General features: G+C 43.9%; 1 protein-coding gene across 1 annotated transcript in view; it reads right to left on the bottom strand.

Annotated features, from left to right (window-relative positions):
- LOC124765611 (potassium channel subfamily K member 18-like) overlaps positions 1 to 22,651 on the bottom strand; it is a 54,966-nt gene that overhangs the window by 16,298 nt on the left and 16,017 nt on the right. The window contains exons 3-4 of the mRNA XM_047249139.1: positions 11,063 to 11,199; positions 10,935 to 10,996 (exon numbers count right to left, since the gene is read on the bottom strand). Of these exons, the coding sequence (XP_047105095.1) occupies positions 10,935 to 10,996; positions 11,063 to 11,199 (199 nt within the window). The remainder of the gene's footprint in view (positions 1 to 10,934; positions 10,997 to 11,062; positions 11,200 to 22,651) is intronic.

Raw genomic sequence — 22,651 nt, forward strand, 5'->3', positions numbered from 1 at the left:
CCCACGCTAAGATTTTTCCGTAACAAGAGTGGCACATTGTCACAAGAGAGTACATGTTCCGGGTGCTGCAGACGAAATTATGCTGCGGCACTGTTAATAGATGCATCACAGTGTGTGAACGAAGTAGCACGGTCACTGAAAGGTAGTCCTCATTGAAGTACGTAAGAGGAGTCTTGTGCGTAAGACATCTAATTTGCGCACATATTCACCGCGAAATTCTGGCGGTTTACGGGCCAAATGCGTTGTTGCGTCAAGCCTTACAGTTAGTAAGCAAACAATATGATGAATGCCGCACAGACGTGGTTGCCGCTGATGCGGAAGGGAGGACGTCGACATCGACCACCGAGGACAATGCCCAGGCAGTCGACGAAGAACACCTGGCGGGGAAAGAGATTTTCTTCTAACAATGAGGATGTTCACACAGTGGTCCTCAAATGGTGCCTTCACCAAGGAGTGCATTTCTGTCTTCGAAGGATTGACCGACTGAGAGGACATTTCGACCATTGTTTATAGAGACATGGTGACTATGCTGAAAAATTCTCTCATTTGTCTGTGTCTGTTTAAAGTGTACAGCTGCATTCAATGAAAGTTACTTGGTCTGACATAGGGACGTGTAACCAAGTTACTGAAGTCTCCTTGCAGTACCATGGAAGCGTAATAACACATAGAGAGTGATGCAAAGGGGACATAAACAGACTAGCACTTGCAAACAAAGCATTCTTTACCGCAAGTTGTTTACTACTATCAATAATCCGACTTAATGTTAGAAAGAAATTTCTGACAGTATGCATCTGGAGCAAATCATAGTATGCAGATTGAGATGAGGCAGTGATATGTTATCCCACTGTACACCGTCATCTCGGTGGTAGTATGTTGTTACATGAAAGTAATGGAGAGAAGTTATCGGGTCTAATATGTGTAGATGTATGTAAAATTTAATATGATTAAATTTGGTAATAAGAAGAATCACGAGTGAAGAATCACGAAATATTTTAATTTTAGTTTATGTTGATGATCATAATTAATTCGAGCCAGTGGTGAGCGCGAGCAGCCATTGCCGAGGACAAAGCATTAGAGTAATTCAGACTTCGATGATGAGAAGTTTTCGAAGTATGGAACGCTAATATGCATAGAATGAAGGGACGGACACCCCTTCACTACTTGGTGGAAGAGTCCAAGGGGCAGAAGATGGGAAGAAGGACAATAGTACATGATAAAGTTACAGATCGTCATAGTTAAATGGCAGGAGGAATACTGGCAGTTCTAAGAGTATTTCCAATGAAGTCAACCATTTAATCTAGTATTATATTAAAGCATTAATACTTTTTAAAGTGGATGGTGTGACGTCACTGACGGCCAGGACGGCCGATAATGGGGCAGACGCTCCATTGTTAGGGAAGAACGCGGCTGGAGTTGGAGGAGCTTGGATGTGCAGCGAACGTCAGCTCCACAGTTACGGTACGATAAGCTTTGTCTTTGATCATATTGAGTCAATAACGCCTAATCAATTGTTGACGCACATAAAGTGAATCTTTTGGTGTTTACAAAGTGTAGTTTCACTCGTGAGAACAAATGAACTTAGGCGAAGGTAGGTAACAAGCACAATTTATGCTAGGCGAGAAGCTTTCAGTCCAACTCATGTCAATAAGTAGCATACTTCGACTGTCCCAGTGTTCACTGTCTCATTATTGTGTTTATACCATTGCTGATGACCACTTGGTTACAATGGTCGGGTTAGTGGGTTAGTTTATTTTAGTTTCTTGGTGAATATCGACTTATTAAGTGCCAACAGTTCCTAAACAATCCTGGCGTTGTAGTTTGAAGTCCCGTGTGGCAGAGAGCATGAAGTATATTCTGCATAACTTAGCAGAGCTGTGGCAGCTTAGAACTTTACCTTCAAGGGCGAATAAATCATCGTCCATACTGGTAGCGTCGCGTCGGGAAGGATGAGTTTCGATCGTCTGAGATCTGTAAATTCTAATAAAAGTAACTGGTAACTTTGTGCAATTGATGTAATTAATGAACACCTGCAAAACTGGAGGACACTGGGCCTCAACAATATATTAAGTTTTCATCAGTTTTTTCTGGTATTTATTTATAGGTTTACCAACCACAAAGTGATGTTCTTTTACAATCATTCACTGTCAGAGGTCATATGTGAGAGCGCGACGTTGTAGCAGCTGCACTGCAGTTAAGATCAGGTAAGGTTAAAAGATTGAGGATGTGTGGTTGGACTTCAAAGACGTAGAGCCAACAGCCAGGTCTGATATTCCGTAGAGCCATGCACCACTGTTAACCTTCCGCCTCCTGAGGCAGGCAGTTTGCTTATGACTTGTTGTTTGTGGCGGTTTGGTCATCAGTTATTCTCTCTCGCTGTTAAGCAGTGGGCACTGCTTCGATAGGCATCAAAACATCTCAAAGGAAATTAATGTAAAATACGAGAGGAAGTATCGGAGAACGTTTCAAAATGAATCGTGAACTGTGGGGAAAACAGAATCGAAAGGTTAAGACGAGGTGCCACAAGAGGATGCTGAAAATTAAAGATGGTCAGAACTGAGTAGACTCTCCACAGAATCGACCAGAAAAATGTCGAAAACATGAATCAGAGAAACGGACTGCATGATAGGGCATCTGAAAAGATATTACGGAACAGTTTGCGCGCTAATGGAAGGTAGACATTTTTGGGGAAGACAGAGTGAAGTGTACATGAGACAAATGTGAATGTTAGATGTAAACGCTACTCTGAGTTGAAGAGACTCACACGGAAGACGAATTAGTGGCGAGAGAGTCAAATCAGTCAGAAGGCGGAGAAAACTGTGTTTTTACGAACAAATACAACATCTACGATACCCTAGACTATCGGTTCTGTAAAGAAGCTGATATTGATGTAGCAAAGGATGTATACTCTAGTCAGAGAAAGAGATAAGTCACTGAGCTCCGAAAGAGCTATTCTGTTGAATGTACGAAGGGGAAAGAGTTGTAACGCTTTATTCAAAGGAAATGTACGTAAAAGGGAAAGAGAGGTGACGCATTCTTAAGTGTGTTCATAGATCTGTGTTGAGTTTAGTAGTAATACGACATGTGAGAGGTTTGTAGATAACAGTTGTTATGCTTTTATTTCGTGTCGCATGTAACATCTCTGGAACATAGTGGAATGGCTGCTAGCTCAGTGTAGACAGTTGGAACCGTGTGCATATTTACCGAACTATACAGGGTACGTGAATGCAGCAGCTGGTGTGACTTGAAGCAGATGTGGCCGGAGTTAACAGCACCAGAGAGGAGCACTTAGTGGATCGGTGGCAGTTTAAAGAAGCAAAAATAGAAAATCAGGTGTTGCCGATTTTAAAGTAAGACAGGACGCTATGTAAGTTACCTTGTAAAGTGAACATTAAAACCACAGGCATAGCAAGCTGCTGGGACTGACGTCAGACGGAAAGTTTTGTTAATTGATTACGCACATAAGTGGAAACAGAGCAGTGCGCGCAACTTGTGTTTAAAATTTTCTTCTTACATCTTTGTACTTTGTCAGAATCATAGATATAAGGGATGATAAAAATCTTAGTCTCGAACACGGCTGACTTTCAGAAACCACGTTTACGTTTTAATGAAGGATTAAGGACTGCCAATCAGTTGCACTAATTTTATTATATTAACTTGGTTCTGATACCGACTAATGGGATCTTCATCAGAATAAGTTCTTGTTACATAGGTTCACATTGCACAGAGAGATAACAAAACCATATGAACTGGAGTGCCGTAAGAAGAAAATCCACGTAGCGACATAATCAGTTGACAAACTTTTCAGTCAGATGTCAGTTCTAGTGGCTTGCTATGCCAGTGGTTTTAATGTTGGCTTTACAAGATAACTTTTATTTATTTGACATGAGAACTTCAGCTTATGTGGTTTCGTTTTATCTCCATGCAAAGTGAATCTGTGTAACTACATTGTCCAGTCACGTTAATGTGACCATCTGTCAGAATCCTGAATATCTCTAGCAGCGTTGACCGCTGAGAAATATGCAAAATGTGAGTTAGTGAGGTTCTTGGAGATATTGACGGGGGTGTGGAGCCATCCCTATTCCAGTGTCGTATCCAGCTGAGCGAGAATTTTAGGTTCGTGACTCTAACAGCTCGATCGAGGTGGTCCCACGGGTTCTCGATTCGCTTTAAATCTGAGGAAGTTTTGTGGCCAGGCGAATTCGGGAAACTCGTCCTGATGCTCTTCGAGCCACGTATGTTCTTGAACAGTGCGAGCTGTGTCACACATTGCACTGTCCTGTTGGTGGATGCTATCGTGCGGAGGAAAAGCAAACTGCATGCAGGGTTCGACATGATTACCAACTTGTGTTTATCTATCGTGCGTTCCAGAATGACGAGATGACCTAGGGAAAGCCCTTCGGTCTTGACCCTTCCGACGATTGTTGAAGGGTGTTTGCTTTCACATGTTTCACGCCGTTCAGGCCAATAGCCTTCAGTCCGATGAAGCATTAGACGTGATTCATCTGAAAAGGCCATCAGTCACCCATCGGTGGACGTCCAGTAGCGACACTGGCGTGCAAATTTCAGCGTTCATCGCCGATGTGTAGCAGTCAGAATGGGTACACGAACCAGGTGTCTACTGCGGAGGCCCTTACGCAGCAACGTTCGCTGAAAGGTTGTTGACTCCTCAACAACACTGTAGGTAGCCCTTTGGTTCATCTGAGCGGTAGGTTGTTCAACAACTGCACGTCTATTCGCCCATACACATCTCCATGGCCGTCGCTCACCCCTGTCATCTAAGGCCCGTGGTGCACCACAGTTGCCTCAGTGCCGGTTTTGGATAGCTCTATTTTACCAGGCACGGTATACTGTAACCACTAACACTGATAGTTTACAAACTTAGCCGTTTCCAAAATCATTCAAATGTTGGCCCTAAAACCAGTGATCATGTACTTTTGGTCGTAAAATAAGTCGCTTCGTTTAAATATTACGAAAACTACTACACTGTTTTTCGTGTCCCCGCGACACGATTTATATATCCTCCACTGCTAATGATACGGTCTGCCGTCTGTATGTGGATATTACATGATCACGATGAACACTAGCGGTGGCGACTGCATTGTGATGAAGGTACCCTTTGGCGGTATCGAAAGCAGGTCAACTTGCAATAAAATCTGTGCAACTTGTTGAATTCTTGTATCCTTCATTAAAGCTTATATATGGATGCTGAAGGTCAGCCATGTTTATGATTGTTATTTAATTTTGTTTCATGACTAAATGTGATTTTGAAAGTGCGTGTGTAAGAAGGGTTGAACACAGACAACCAGGCAACTGGAACTGGACTCCCGAAATGTGGCGTGGAACTGTGCATGACATTCCACACGTTTGTGTTGTACGCTAAATAACGGTATCGTTTGTCTTCCCAAGCGCTACCTCTAACCCTTCAGATGGATAATATCAGAATTTGATCTTTTGTCAGTGTATGCCTTCACTCGTTCCATGTCCATTGTTGCTTGTTGCTAGGATCTACAGAATACGTCGAAAGAATGAAGAAGGAATGAATGTAAAACAGAGGTAAGTGCTGGAAATGATTGCGTATTTTGTCCATTACTTAAGTGTGTGTGTGGGGGGGGGGGTGGGGGGTTGCTAGATTACCCATGAGGCGCCTCCCCAGATGGCGGATAGGGGAAAACTTTCCACATATGATGGTACTGGGCAAATGAAACACCCATTGCGGACCAAATACTAACACAGGCCTAAACCCATTAGTGTCTTTTCTGGCATCCAGCGGCTAGGGGTCAGCGTCTGTTCACCGGCTGCTACAAATACGTCTTGATCTCGACAATCAAGTCTTTAACAACTGTGACCACCAACAGAGGTTACCACAACCACCTTGAACTTGAAAAAAATCATGATGGAACAACGGGAAAGATACCCACAACCGCAGGCCTCTGCGAATTTACTGGATTTTCCTGGTCATCAGATTTTGGGGACAAGGAACATCATGAAATAGAAAAGAGTCTGAGCTTCTCGGAACCTCCTCGCAAACATTTTATTGGCACACTCAACACCAATATTCTGGTTAAGATAGGCAAACATAAATCGCTTACTGATGTACTCGAAAAATTTCACATAAAAAAACCTCGCAATACAAGAGACGCGTTTTATTGACGAGAACCATTTTAACATGTAAAACTACAGCATATACAAAGGAAAACCTACTGGCAGGCGAGGAACACCAACAATGTTTGGCACAGGATTTGCAGTACATAAATATGTCACAGACATCATAGATTTCAGTTCAGTATCTTCACAATAATCATCAAATCAGGAAACAAAAGATGCACGATCATCAACGCACATGCACCTATAAACGATCACAACAGGAAGAGACCACAAGGAGTCGAAAACTTTCGGGAAGACATAGAAGAAATAACAAACAAAATACCAGAAAGACACGTCAAGATTGCACTAGGACATTTCAGGGCACAACTAGGCAAAGAGAAGAAGCACAAGCAAATGAGCCGGCCGTAGTGGCCGAGCGGTTCTAGGCGCTTCAGTCTGGAACGGCGCGACCGCTACGGTCGCAGGTTCGAATCCTGCCTCGGACATGGATGTGTGTGATGTCCTTAGGTTAGTTAAAGTAGTTCTAAGTTCTAGCGGACTGATGACCTCAGATGTTAAGTCCCATAGTGCTAAGAGCCATTTAGAGCCACAAAACAGAACCAAATTATAAGACCACATCAAGAATACATAAAGATAAACGAAGACAAAATTATTAAGAAGTTAATCAGAATACAACAGAGAAATGGACAGACTTGGCGAAGACAGTTCAAAGCAATGCGATGGGGTCAACCTCCTAGAAAAAGCAAACATAGCTGCTGGAATGCAACTTTTGATTAGGCAGTTGAACGAAGAGCTAAGGCATGGAAGTGTTTCAGCAGCAACAGAACAACGGAAACATGACACGATTTATACAAAGTACAAAAACAATCTTAGAAAGATATTAGAGCAGTGAAAAGGGCATACGACACAAACAGATGAAATAAAATAGAGGAGGACTCCAAGAAAAATTCTACCAGAAATTTCAATAGAACATGCAGGAAAAAAATTAATGGGGTATCAGCCTCCAAATCCCTGTTTCAGAAGAACAACTGGATCTCTAGAAACAAACTCTAAAGAAAATTACAATATTCTTAAAGAATAATTTGATGAACTCCTCAACTGTGAGAAAAATGGTTCAAATGGTTCTGAGCACTATGGGACTTAACAGCTGAGGTCTTCAGTCCCCTAGAACTTAGAACTACTTAAACCTAACTAACCTAAGGACATCACACACATCCATGCCCGAGGCAGGATTGGAACCTGCGACCGTAGGGGTCGCGCGGTTCCAGACTGAAGCGCCTAGAACCGCTCGGCCACTCCAGCCGGCAACTGTGAGAAACCCAAAGAAAAATTATACTTCACGAAAACACTATCAAACCCAGACTCGAAGCCGCCTACAATCACAGATGTAGAGGAGGTTATAAAATAACTAAAGAACAACGGAGCCCCAGGGGAAGATAGCATTATCGCCGACATCTGGAAACTCACAGACGAAAATATTACAAAGAAAATTCATAAAATTATCTTGGAAATATGGAGAATAGAGAAAAATCCACGGGAATGGAATTGCGCTCTGATTCACCCCCTCCACAAAAAGAGAGACAGGACAGACCCTAAAATTTAGAGAGGGATCTCAGTTCAACCAGTCACTCACAAAATTCTGTTCAAGGAGTTATTCTACAGACTGAAACCACAAGTGAATACAGAGGTAAGTGAATAACAGGCAGGGTTCAGAAAGGGAAGATCCTGTACTGAACAAATTTGGAACCTGCGAACACTCTTGAAGGTCAGACAGGCGAGCAATACTGTAGTTACATCTACATGATTACTCTGCAATTCACATTTAAGTGTTTGGCAGAGGGTTCATCGAACTACCATCATACTATCTTTCTACCATTCCACTCCCGAACAGCGCGCGGGAAAAACGAACACCTAAACCTTTCTGTTCGAGCTCTGATTTCTCTTATTTTATTTTGATGATCATTCCTACCTATGTAGGTTGTGGTCAACAAAATATTTTCGCATTCGGAAGAGAAAGTTGGTGACTGAAATTTCGTAAATAGATCTCGCCGCGACGAGAAACGTCTTTGCTTTAATCCATCCCAACTCGCGTATCATATCTGCCACACTCTCTCCCCTATTACGTGATAATACAAAACGAGCTGCCCTTTTTTGCACCCTTTCGATGACCTCCGTCAATCCCGCCTGGTAAGGATCCCACACCGCGCAGCAATATTCTAACAGAGGATGAACGAGTGTAGTGTAAGCTGTCTCTTTAGTGGACTTGTTGCACCTTCTAAGTGTCCTGCCAATGAAACGCAACCTTTGGCTCGCCTTCCCCACAATATTATCAATGTGGTCTTTCCAACTGAAGTTATTCGTAATTTTAACACCCAGGTACTTAGTTGAATTGACAGCCTTGAGAATTATACTATTTATCGAGTAATCGGATTCCAACGGATTTCTTTTGGAACTCATGTGGATTACCTCACACTTTTCGTTATTTAGCGTCAACTGACACCTGCCACACCATACGGCAATCTTTTCTAAATCACTTTGCAACCGATACTGGTCTTCGGATGACCTTACTAGACGGTAAATTACAGCATCATCTGCGAACAACCTAAGAGAACTGCTCAGATTGTCACCCAGGTCATTTATATAGATCAGGAACAGCAGAGGTCCCAGGACTTTAAGAAGGCCTATGACTCCATTGACAGGCAAACTCTCTTTAAAACACTAAAAGAACATGTAATAGGCAGAAAAACAAGGCACTGATAGACAGACGTTCACCGACACCACATACAAAATAAAATTTACGGGAGAAATCTCAGAAACATTTGACACATACAGGGGTCAGACAAGGAGATGGTCTCTCACCACATCCATTCAACATAGTCCTGAACAAAATTATCAAGCAGTGGGAAGAAAAAGTAAAAGGAATTCAGTTAGGAAGAACACGTGCAAACTAAACAATCTGAAAATGCCTAGCATTTGCAGATGACTTGGAAATACTCAGCAACAACAGGGAAGAAGCGCAGGAAGCCCTGGCATATTTACATGAAGTCTCTGCTAAAACTGAGTTACAGATATCATACTAGAAAAGACAATATATGGAAAGAAAGAACAACAGTGCATAAGTCATGCACTCAAGATACAGATTGGTTAATAGAGTGGAAAAATTGAAGTATCTAGGGAAATACACACAAATAGGAGGACAAAACAAGGCCTCCAGTACAGAACGAAGAGAAAAACTTCAGAAATCGTACAAACTCACATGGACGCACTACAATAGAAGAAACATCTCAAGACAGGCGAAACTCATGCACTGCAACACATTTGTACTACCAGAAGCCGTCTGTGCATCAGAAACTACCACAAACAGGCATCACAGAGACAGAAAAGATATAACGTAAATTCCTTTGAAAAATTTGTGGAGCAGTACATGGAGACGGTATATGGATGAAGAGGCCAACCAAAGAACTATACGAAAACACAGACAGACTCAAAGACATAATGAGAAAACGTCGATGAACAACACTATAGTCACAAAGAGACTTTCTGATGTAGTCAACAGCTCAATCAAAAAAACCGACTGGTTTCATGAAATAGAGGAAGACCTAAAACAAGCAGAAATCAATAGATGAAAGAGACAAATTCAGAAACAAAATTATGAACACGAAATTTGAAATAAAAGAAACGAAGAGACCAGGGTAAATATGGATATAACAAAGGAAAGAGGAACACAGTCAAAGAATGAAGTGATTTTGGGACGAGAAAAAGAATAAGAAAACTTGAAAAAAGGGGAAAAATTGAATAAACATATAACATTGAAGTTTAATCACTGTTTTAAGATCAAAAATGTATGATAATAATAATATATGTGATATTTGTTCTGTCAGACATATCCGAAAGAACAGACAGGGGTCAAGACACAAAACAGCGCCAGTAACAGTCAAGGCACAAAGCAGTTAATGACATTAGCTGCTGGCAGACACTGATTTAAATCGATGGCGGACTCTAACATTTGCGTCGAACTGAGATTCCAACCGTGGTTCCCCGATTAGTAGGCAGATGTGCTAACCATTGCGCCGTCTGGACACAGTGGTCATAGTAGCTGCACGGGCTACCCTGGTACACCTCCCGTCAGACCCAAATTTTCAACTTATCCACACACTACTAATGTAGTGCCCCTTCCCCATTATCCTCATTCCTCGCAGCATTTCACAGATTCCCTTAAGAGTTCTAGCTTAGCGTACACCCCTACTGAATAATCGGCTGTCCTCACCTTCTGGACATGTCCGAAAAAACAGACACCACATATATATATAATTAAGGTGAGGACGACCAAATTATCACTTCACTGCGGATGTACACCACGCTCGAACTCTTACAGGAATAGGCTAAATGGCCCGAGTAATGAGGATAATGGGGAAGGGGCGCTACGTTAGTAGTGTGTGCATAAGTTAAGAAGATGAGTCTGACGCATGGTGTGCTAGGGATGTCGGTGCAGTTATGACGGCCAGTGTGTCCGTATTGCGCAGTGGTCAGAGGATCTTCCTAGTAATAAGAGGAACCGAGTTTGAATCCTGGTCTGGAACAAATTCTCAAGTTTCTCCATCGATTTAAACCAATGCCCGCTGGCAGCTAATTCGTTAATTTCTTTGTCTCAGTTTAAATCAATGCGCAATGACAGATAATGTCATAAATTGCTTTGTGCCTCACCGTTAATGACGCTGAATTATCACAAGTGCGAAGTGAGCTGATTCACAGTGTGTAACAATGTCAACACCGACGGGAAGTGCAGCTCGACCGCAGTCGTAGTTGCTGCCTGCCCTCACAGCACGCACCTGCGCTCCTCCTCGTCGTCCTCGTCCTCGTCGTCGTCGTCGTCGTCGTCAGCGCCGGGCGCCTCGTCGTCGTCGTCGTCGCGGCGCTGCGTGACGAGCAGTGCGACGGTGCCGCCGCCCACGGGGGCCGGCCTGCGCAGCTCGCGCAGCAGCCGCGTCGCCGCCGCGTCCGGCGCGCCGCCACCCGCCTGCGACACCTGGTACTCGGCGCACTCCGTCAGCAGCTGACGCACCTGCACCAGCACCACCACCACTGTTATCCGAGCTACCAAGTGTGCATCACAACAAAAAGACGGACGTCATTTACACTGCATGAAGAAAAAGGGAAAACCGATCACCCAGGACGTATGGTCAGAAGTCAGTGTAACTTCTACACCTACATACTCCGCAAGGCAACTTATGGTGCTCGGTGGAGGGTTCCCTATAACACTAGTAGTCTTTCCTGTACCACTCGCAAATAGACCGAGGTAAAATAACTTTCTATATATCTCAATATCACCCTAATTTCTGGTATTTCATGTTCTTCGACTTAACGCCAAATGTACGCTGATAGCAGTACCATTGTCTTGCAGTGAGCTTCAAATGCTTGTTCTCTAAACTTTCTGAATAGTTTCCTTGGGAAAGAATGTCGCCTTCCCTCCAAAGGATTCCCATTAGAGTTCTCAAAGCATCTCCGTAGCACTTGCATGTCGTTCGGACCCGTTGGTAAAAAATCTAGGAGTCCTCCTCTGAATTGCTTCGATGTCTTCCAAGACACTCGAGCAGTACTCAAGAATGGATCGTACTAGTATTCTATACGCGGTCTACTTTTCACACTTTTTTAAAATTCTCCCGTTATACGTGCCCTACTACAACACTTATTACGTGCTCGTCTCATTTCACATCGCTTTCCAACGTTTTGCTTAGACATTTAATCTTTGTGACCCTCTCGAGTAGCACATTGCTAACGCTGTATTCAAACCTAATGAGCCTGTTCTCCTATCCATCTGCATTAACATTTTTCTACACTTATAACTAGCAGCCATTCATCACATCACTAGAAATTTTGCCTAAGACATCTTGAATCCTCGTACAGTCATTCACCATGATACTTTCCCATACACTACAGCATCATCAGCAAGTGACCGCAGATTGCTGTCCACCCTTTCCGCCAGATCACTTATTTAGAAAATAACAACACTCATACTATACTTCCCTGGGGCTTTCATGACGTTAGCCTTGTCTCTGATGAACACTCGCCATCGAGGACAAGGTAGTGGGTCCTGTTAGTTAAGAAGTCTTCCAGCGACTCACATATCTAGAAACCTATTTTGTATGCTTATACTTTCGTTAACAGTCTGCAGTGGCGCACCGTGTCAAATATTTTTCGGAAATCTAGGAATATCAAATCTGCCTGTCGCCCTTCATCCACAGTTCACAAGATATCATGTTCACTGAGCGATAGTTTCTAAAACAGCGCTGATTCGTTGACAGAAAATTTTCCTTCAAAGGTTTTAATGACTTTCGGAACTTTTGGACCTTGAAATGTGTCGATTTTAAGAGTTGAAAATTTCTGCTGGACTGGGACTAGAACCCGATCTCCTACTTTACGTGAGCGGTCACCTTAGCCACTTCGACCTTCGAGCACGCTACCCTTCCAACCCAACTTCCCAGCCTGTCATTCACTACTGACGTAGTGACACCTACCCATGAACCCCTGCCATCGGACATAGGGTGTCTTTTTGTTGGTCATCAGTCTACTGACTGGTTTGATGCGGCCCGCCACGAATTCCTTTCCTGTGCTAACCTCTTCATCTCAGAGTAGCACTTGCAACCTACGTCCTCAATTATTTGCTTGACGTATTCCAATCTCTGTCTTCCTCTACAGTTTTTGCCCTCTACAGCTCCCTCTAGTACCATGGAAGTCATTCCCTCATATCTTAGCAGATGTCCTATCATCCTGTCCCTTCTCCTTATCAGTGTTTTCCACATATTCCTTTCCTCTCCGATTCTGCCTAGAACCTCCTCATTCCTTCCCTTATCAGTCCACCTAATTTTCAACATTCGTCTGTAGCACCACATCTCAAATGCTTCGATTCTCTTCTGTTCCGATTTTCCCACAGTCCATGTTTCACTACCATACAATGCTGTACTCCAGACGTACATCCTCAGAAATTTCTTCCTCAAATTAAGGCCGGTATTTGATATTAGTAGACTTCTCTTGGCCAGAAATGCCTTTTTTTGCCATGGCGAGTCTGCTTTTGATGTCCTCCTTGCTCCGTCCGTCATTGGTTATTTTACTGCCTAGGTAGCAGAATTCCTTAACTTCATTGACTTCGTGACCATCAATCCCGATGTTAAGTTTCTCGCTGTTCTCATTTCTACTACTTCTCGTTACCTTCGTCTTTCTCCGATTTACTCTCAAACCATGCTGTGTACTCATTAGACTGTTCATTCCGTTCAGTAGATCACTTAATTCTTCTTCACTTTCACTCAGGATAGCAATGTCATCAGCGAATCGTATCATTGATATCCTTTCACCTTGTATTTTAATTCCACTCCTGAACCTTTCTTTTATTTCCATCATTGCTTCCTCGATGTACGCATTGAAGAGTAGGGGCGAAAGGCTACAGCCTTGTCTTACACCCTTCTTAATACGAGCACTTCGTTCTTGATCGTCCACTCTTATTATTCCCTCTTGGTTGTTGCACATATTGTATATGACCCGTCTCTCCCTATAGCTTATCCCTACTTTTTTCAGAATGACGAATAGCTTGCACCATTTTATATTGTCGAACGCTTTTTCCAGGTCGACAAATCCTATGAAAGTGTCTTGATTTTTCTTTAGCCTTGCTTCCATTATTAGCCGTAACATCAGAATTGCCTCTCTCGTCCCTTTACTTTTCCTAAAGCCAAACTGATCGTCACCTAGCGCATTCTCAATTTTCTTTTCCATTCTTCTGTATATTATTCTTGTAAGCAGCTTCGATGCATGAGCTGTTAAGCTGATTGTGCGATAATTCTCGTTCTTGTCAGCTCTTGCCGTCTTCGGAATTGTGTGGATGATGCTTTTCCGAAAGTCAGATGGTATGTCGCCAGACTCATATATTCTACACACCAACGTGAATAGTCGTTTTGTTGCCACTTCCCCAATGATGGAATGTTATCTATCCCTTCTGCCTTATTTGACCGTAAGTCCTCCAAAGCTCTTTTAAATTCCGATTTTAATACTGGATCCCCTATCTCTTCTAAATCGGCTCCTGCTTCTTCTTCTATCACATCAGACAAATCTTCACCCTCATAGAGGCTATCAATGTATTCTTTCCACCTATCTGCTCTCTTCTCTGCATTTAACAGTGGAATTCCCGTTGCACTCTTAATGTCACCACCGTTGCTTTTAATGTCACCAAAGGTTGTTTTGACTTTCCTGTATCCTGAGTCTGTCCTTCCGACAATCATATCTTTTTCGATGTCTTCACATCTTTCCTGCAGCCATTTCGTCTTAGCTTCCATGCACTTCCTATTTATTTCAATCCTCAGCGACTTGTATTTCTGTATTCCTGATTTTCCCGGAACATGTTTGTACTTCCTCCTTTCATCAATCAACTGAAGTATTTCTTCTGTTACCTATGGTTTCTTCGCAGCTACCTTCTTTGCACCTATGTTTTCCTTCCCAACTTCTGTGATGGCCCTTTTTAGAGATGTCCATTCCTCTTCAACTGTACTCCCTACTGCGCTATTCCTTATTGCTGTATCTATAGCGTTAGAGAACTTCAAACGTATCTCGTCATTCCTTAGTACTTCCGTATCCCACTTGTTTGCGTATTGATTCTTCCTGACTAATGTCTTGAACTTCAGCCTACTCTTCATCACTACTGTATTGTGATCTGAGTCTATATCTGCTCCTGGGTACGCCTTACAATCCAGTATCTGATTTCGGAATCTCTGTCTGACCATGATGTAATCTAATTGAAATCTTCCCGTATCTCCCTGCCTTTTCCAAGTATAGCTCCTCCTCTTGTGATTCTTGAACAGGGTATTCGCTATTACTAGCTGAAACTTGTTACAGAACTCAATTAGTCTTTCTCCTCTTTCATTCCTCGTCCCAAGCCCATATTCTCCTGTAACCTTTTCTTCTACTCCTTCCCCTACAACTGCATTCCAGTCGCCCATCACTATTAGATTTTCGTTCCCCTTTACATACTGCATTACCCATTCAATATCCTCATACACTTTCTCTATCTGTTCATCTTCAGCTTGCGTCGTCGGCATGTATACCTGAACTATCGTTGTCGGTGTTGGTCTGCTGTCGATTCTGATTAGAACAACCCGGTCACTGAACTGTTCACAGTAACACACCCTCTGCCCTACCTTCCTATTCATAACGAATCCTACACCTGTAATACCATTTTCTGCTGCTGTTGATATTACCCGATACTCATCTGACCAGACTCCTTGTCTTCCTTCCACTTCATTGACCCCTATAGTATCTAGATTGAGCCTTTGCAATTCCCTTTTCAGATTTTCTAGTTTCCCTACCACGTTCAAGCTTCTGACATTCCACGCCCCGACTCGTAGAACGTTATCCTTTCTTTTTCTCATGATAACCTCCCCCTTGGCAGTCCCCTCCCAGAGATCCGAATGGGGGACTATTCCGGAATCTTTTGCCAATGGAGAGATCATCATGACACTTCTTCAATTACAGACCACATGTCCTGTGGATACACGTTACGTGTCTTTAATGCAGTGGTTTCCATTGCCTTCTGCATCCTCATGTCGTTGATCATTGCTGATTCTTCCGCCTTTAGGGGCAATTTCTCACCCCTAGGACAAGAGAGTGGCCTGAACCTCTATCCGCTCCTCCGCCCTCTTTGACAAGGCCGTTGGCAGAATGAGGCTGACTTCTTATGCCGGAAGTCTTCGGCCGCCAATGCTGATTATTTATCATAATTTAGGCAGTGGCGGGGATCGAACCCGGGACCGAAAACGTTTTTGATTATGAATCAAAGACGCTACCCCTAGACCACGGGGTGTATCCATACTGAAACAAAGGACCCTTGGTCGCCGTCACCTTGTTAATATATATGTATCAAGAAACTTTTCCGTCTCAAGAAAATTTATTATATTCTGAGAATATATTCAAGAATTCTGCAGAAAACTGATGCTAGGAATATTGGTCTCTAATGTTGCGTGTCCGTTCTCTTACCCTTCTCGCACATAGGAGTCACTTGTACGCTACTTCAGTCGCGATAAATGCAAGATAAGTAAGGGGCCAATGCCCTACAGTACTCTTTGGACAAACGAACTGGGATTCCATCCGGACCCGGCTATTTATTTGTTTTCATCTCTTACATTTATTTCACTACGCCAAGGATGCCTATCACTATGCCCTTCATACGGGAGTCTGTGTGATTGCCAGACGACGGTATGTTTATACGATCTTACTGCGTCAACGATTTCTTCAACTCGGTTTTTCTTTTGGTACCTTCTGTTACCACGCCAGACTGGTCAACTAGTGAATGGACAGGAACCTTAGACCAGCTTAACGATAAGATCTTTCTCTGAGGTATCACGGTGACAGTTGTTGTGTTTCGTGCAGCGAACTTCTTACAAATGCACGAACCTCCAACATATTGAGTCAGTCGTTATTTGCGCATTCTCTTTTTAACCGAGAGTGCTACAGGCTTTACTTCCTCACCAAATTCGGAATTTCATTGTTAAACCACGGTGTGTCTTTTCCGTCGTTAATCTACTTAATCTACACATACCTCTCCGGGGTACGATTTACAACTCCTTTAAACTATGCCCATAATTCCTCTATGTCCATCGCACTGGAACTAAATGAGGAAAATTCATTGTGTAAGTGGGGTGCTAACAACTGCTTATCTGCTCTTTCTACCAGAAATAATCTCTTAGCCTTCTTAACTGATTTATTTATTTTAATAACCATTGTCTCCATGACGACATCATAGTCACTATTCCCTGTCTTTCTACTGGCTTAGTATACGAACATACCGTCGACGACTATAGGAAATCATTTGAGTTTCATTTCTCTGAGCCAGGTAGAACTGTCATCAGAATACATTAGTGTTGTTTGTTTTTAGTATTACTACCTGGGCTCTTACGGAGAAGTACGTGTGGGTCAAGAGTACTCATCGAACATACAGGTCCCTAAAGCAGAAGTTCACAATTCTCCCACAGGCAGCGCAGAAATCATCACCTCCTCAGTTTCACTCTGAAACCTCTGGCAGTCGTCCTCTTACATCTGCAGAAAAAGCGGTATGTCACTTTTCTACAATTTCGATATAAAATTTGCATAGTTTTCACTGAGGGTTACGTGAACCTTCATCTATTTAAAAGTTAGATAACCTCGGTATCGAAACTGGCGCTTTTAAGCTTCCAATATGACTTTAGTTGTGTGTGCTAGCTGCCAATTAGCGAAAAACAAAATAGCGGAAGGGGATAAAAGCACGCAGGTCTTACGGAATACAAGTTAGCAACGCATACTTGTACCGCACCAAGAAACGAGTTTTCACCCCATAAACTGTACTTCGACTTATTTAATCCCTTCCAGGGTATTCAAACATTTTTTTTTTGTTTGTGTTTGTTTACCTTGGATGCCTCATTATTCATCTTAAAAAATTTGAATTAATTTTTCTGTTCTTTCGTTTGGTAGTGGCTGTTTCAGGCTTAAGTACCGCTGAAGTACACTTCGAATACAACCACGTCTTCCATAGAGCAGTTTCTTTTCCAAAAGCCGGCCAAGCATGCCAACTCGACAGCCATTACCATCAAGCTCTTGGCAATGTTGAAAATGGGTGCTCTATACGCAAGCATTCAAAGGTACTGAGTTTTCAAAGCCTGCCTTAGGAAAAAGTTTTAAAACTGGTAAAGACAGTGAGCACCTCTGCCGATTCACGACAGCTGTTTCTTTGGAGGAAGAACAAGCAATAGCAGCACTGCATTTCACTCGATAGACATTTTTCGGCCTTATTGCAAATATGACATTTACTTTTCACTAGTACCGAATAATAAAGAATTTCTAATTTGTCTTTCCGTATATTTCTTTAATCCCCAGTTAGGGGTAAAACTACGTATTGCGTTCTCTTGCCCCATGCCCCAGTACTCTTACCCCACACAATGGCGTAAGAGTATGAAAAGTTATTTTCTTGGAATACACTTATTACTCCTCTAATAATAACTGGATGACAACGAAATTTTACACGATGTTACCAATATGTTAAATTACATTTTCCATGCATAACTGATCTAATGCTTCTGCAAGAGCCTTTCTTTCTAATATTTGGTAAAACAAAAATGCGTACTATGGCTACGAAGTCCTTCGCGACGTATTTCTTGAATAAAAATCTCTCGGTTTACATGCCGCGTCAATTCAGGGTAAAACTCCAAGCTTTCGACCACTACCTCCATGGTCGTCGTCAGGGCTAAAACTGACTGTCGTGAACTATTTTTTTTTCCTTTATTGATTTTCAATTCCCCCCGAAGGGGGCGGGCTGGTAGCAGCTTAGTACGCTGCTCTATAGTCTGCAGACTTTCATTTTAAAAAACGGAAGAAGAAAAGAAACAAGAAAAACAGGCGATAAATTGGAGACGTCAAGTGTAAAATGGCGGAAAAAGGCGGAAAGTTAAAACAGAAAGCAAAAGGGGTTGGCAACGTTAATAAAAGACACAGGAATGAGACAAGTAACATAGTACACACACAATTAAAAAACACGGCGACAGTCTGGTTTCTGTTCGCAAGAGATAAAAGGCACACCCAGCGACAGTATGATGGCCGTTCGCAACACTTCCCAAAAAACACAACACGGAACACTCACTGTAGAACACTCACTGTAGAACACTGCACGAAAGTGGCGGCACAAAGATGACACTCTCGAGCCAAAGGCAGATGGGAGGGGGGGGGGGGGCTGGAGGAGGGGGAATAACAAGGAGGGAGGAAGGAAAAAAACGAAAAAGGGGGGGCCAAGGAGGGAGAGGACTAATAAAGGGGGAGAAGGGCAGACGCGAGAGGTAATGAGAGGAGGCAGAGGAGGGAAATGTAAAAGGACTCGGGGGGGGAGAGAAGGGGGCAAAGAGAGGGGAGGTGGGGAAGAAAGAGGATGGAAGAGGGGAGAGGGAGCCCGGGGAAAGGACAGAGGAAAGGATGGGGAGTGAGGATCAGAGTTGATAGGAGGGATATATGGAGGGAGAGAGGGCATCATCCGCGAGGGGGAGTTGATGGAAGCCACCTTGGGAAAGGAGATGTAGGGTGTAGAGATGGAGGGCAGGGGGGACACAACAGTGAAGATGTGGCAGGGGGTGGGGATGGGAGAGGAGAGGAGCAACCAGGGGTGAGGGGGTTCAAGGTGGCGGGAGGTGTAGAGGATGCGGATATGTTCGAGGAATAAGAGCAGATGGGGGAAAGGAATGAGATCATAGAGTATCCACATGGGGGATGGGAGGCGTGTACGGAAAGTGAGGCGGAGGGACATATAGAATTTGGGAGGTGTAGATATCCAGGCAGGACTGGCATAACAGAGGATGGGACGGATTAAGGATTTGTAGATGTGGAGGATGGTAGAGGGGTGCAACCCCCATGTCCGGCCAGAGAGGAGTCGGAGGCGGTTGTGGGCTTTGGATTGGATGGAGCGGAGATGAGGGATCCAGGTGAGGTGACGGTCAATGGTGAGGCCAAGGTATGTGAGGGTGGGGGGTGAGGCGGACAGGACAGGAGCAGACAGTAAGGGAGAAATCCAGAAGCCGGAAGGAGTGAGTGGTACGACCTATGATGATAGCCTGGATCTTGGAAGGATTGATTTTCAGGAGCCACTGGTTACACCATGCAGCAAAAACGTCAAGGTGATTCTGGAGAAGGCGTTGGGACCGTTGGAGGGTAGGAGCGAGTGCGAGGAATGCGGTGTCATCAGCATATTGCAAGAGGTGTACTGGAGGGGGGGGGGGGGGGTTGGGACATATCTCCCGTGTACAGGAGGTAGAGGAGAAGGGAGAGGACAGAGCCCTGGGGCACACCTGCAGAGGGGTGGAGGGTGTGGGAATTGGCATTATGGGTGGTAACATAGGAGGGGCGGTGGGAGAGGAAAGAGGCCATCAGACGGATGTAGTTGATAGGAAGGGCGTAGGTTTGGAGTTTAAACAGGAGACCGGGCTGCCAGACACGGTCGTAGGCCGTTTTGAGATCAAGGGAGACAAAAATGGCGGAGCAACGGGAGTTAAGCTGGAGGGAGAGGAGATGAGTGAGGCGGAGGAGTTGGTCATCAGCAGAGAAGGAAGGTCGAAAGCCACATTGGGTGTTGGGGAGGAGGTGGTTTTGACGGAGGTGGTGGTGGATGCGCCAGGAAAGGATGGAGTCCAAGAGCTTGCTGAACACCAATGTGAGACAGATAGGACGATAGGAAGAGGCATCAGATGGAGGCTTGTTGGGTATGGAGAACATCAGGATACGGGAGGTTTTCCACAGGTCAGGATAGAAGCGAGTGGCAAGGATGACATTGTAGAGGGTGGCAAGGATTGAAAGGAAGGAGGGAGGGCAATGTTTGAGGTGGCGGTAGGTAATACAGTCGTGGCCGGGAGCAGTGTTGCGTTTAGTGAGCAGTGTGAGGTTGATGTCCTGTGTAGTGATGGGAGTGTTAAGTTCAGATGGTGGTGTGTGGCCCAAGTACTGGAAGCTAGGAGCAAGGGGAGGAACAGAGGTATTCGTACGGTCCATGACATCAGGGAAGAGGGAATAATTAAAGTGGGGATCATCTGAGATGGAAAAGACATTGGAGTGGGGAGAGGCAAAGTGATTGGCCTTACTGAAGTTGTCAGGAAAGGGACTGTCATTAAGGAGGAGAGGGTACTGGGGGGTGGGGCGGTTCCCAGTAAGGCGGTGGAAAGCAGACCAATACTTGGAAGAGTTTATGGGGAGCGTGGTGTTGAGTTGTGTACAAGTCTGGCACCAGGCACGGCGTTTCTTCGCAGTAAGCAGGTTGCGGATGCGTCGTTGTAATTGCCAGTGGCAGGTAAGTGTATCCCAGTCACGAGTGCGGAGAAAAGAGCGATAGAGGTGGCGAGACTCTCAAAGGAGAAGGACGGCCTGCGGAGGCAGGGCGGGGCGGTGAGGGTGGATGGCTTTAGTAGGGATATGGGTGGCGACGGCGGCAGACAAGGTCTGGTGCAGGAAGGCAGCAGTGCGAGAGATGTCATCAGGAGATTGGAGGGTAAGGTCGTGGCCGTCAACCTGGGTGTGAATGGAGTCCCGGTAGGCATCCCAGTTGGCACGGGAGTAATCATGGACAAGTTTAGGAGGGACGTCGGGGCGAGGAGCGTTGCGGGGATGGCGACCATTAGAGATAGTGGTCACTGCCAATGAGGTCAAGGACAACTGCGGTGATGCGCCCAAGGAGGTTGGGAAGGGCAAGGACTACATCAGGAGTGGTGTTGGATTCAGGTCAGATGTGCTGAGGCAGGGGAAACAAGTCTCCCTGGAGGGTGGTGAGAAACTGATGCCACCGCTGGAGGTCGGCAGGATCACGGCTGTGGATATTGAGGTCGGCGTCGTGAACTAGCGAGGCTCCCACTTTTATATGCGAAGGACGGCTTCTGATTGGCTGGAATACGTCATAGCAACATCAATATGGCGCGTAGTGACGTGGTGCCCTCTACTTCCATAGATGTAGTTTCTATCCCACGTTGCTTGCAGCGCCATCCCTTGAATCAGGGAATTTGTTTTGAACTCGATATTTGAGGAGGAAATGTGTACGAAAGGAACCCTGGAAATTACACTTACCAAGAGAGTTGTGTCAAGAGCAACTAGCATGAATGCCTCAACTCAATCGTATACAGTTATGCCGAGTGATAATCTGGATGGTAAATTGTCTGGAAATCTATTTATTTTGTTGTGAGAAGTCGGAGATGTTCTGTTCTCTAAGACTCTTTCTAGTGTGCGTGGTCTTGCAAGGGCAGGGGGAAATGTTTATCTTACAGCAAACAAGAGTGGGAAAGTAGTCATAAGAAAATGACAGCTGTGGTATGGGCACTGCTTTTGGTCAATATCTGGTGAAAATAAGTTGCTTTTGCTTGATTCCTGGTCGGCGTATAGAAATCTTCCTTCTTTAGAGCAAACTATCCTTCCTAAAATGTGTGTGACATTGCAGTTCATATCACGTGTAACCGCTGGACAAATTCGGCCTCCGAATGTTTTTCTCCGTACCTATAAAACATGTTATCTCTCTGTCTGGAGCCACGCCTTCAATGATAGCCAGTTTCATAATAAGTTCCACTTCAGACTGTTTCGCATTCGGCTGCTTGCCATCACATTTCATCAGTTCTCATCCCCTCGTTGTACCAATATGGTTCTATATGCATTCCTTAAGGGGCTCCGGAACGCCCTATACTTGCAATGTTAAAATAACGCTTATAAATTACATCTTTCCTCACAAAGTATTTGAGGTAGGAAGTTGAACTTTTTACAGATTATTTATTGGAATATAGGCTACTTAACACAGGGATCTTACAAAATTTTAGTTCAGTTATTAAAGATGATTTTTTTTCAATTGTAATGAAAATTCACAACATTTTTTTGCAATTTTTTATTTATATATTTAAAAATATACAGTTTTTTGGAAAAAGGCTGTGTTAAATTATGCAGAAGGTACTGTGTAACATTTACTGAAAGTTTGAAACAACTATGTTTGGAAGATCCTTAGAAAACATGTAATTAGTATGAGAAAATAAAA

Source organism: Schistocerca piceifrons, chromosome 1 (genome assembly GCF_021461385.2).
Source record: "Schistocerca piceifrons isolate TAMUIC-IGC-003096 chromosome 1, iqSchPice1.1, whole genome shotgun sequence".
Lineage (NCBI taxonomy): Eukaryota > Metazoa > Arthropoda > Insecta > Orthoptera > Acrididae > Schistocerca > Schistocerca piceifrons.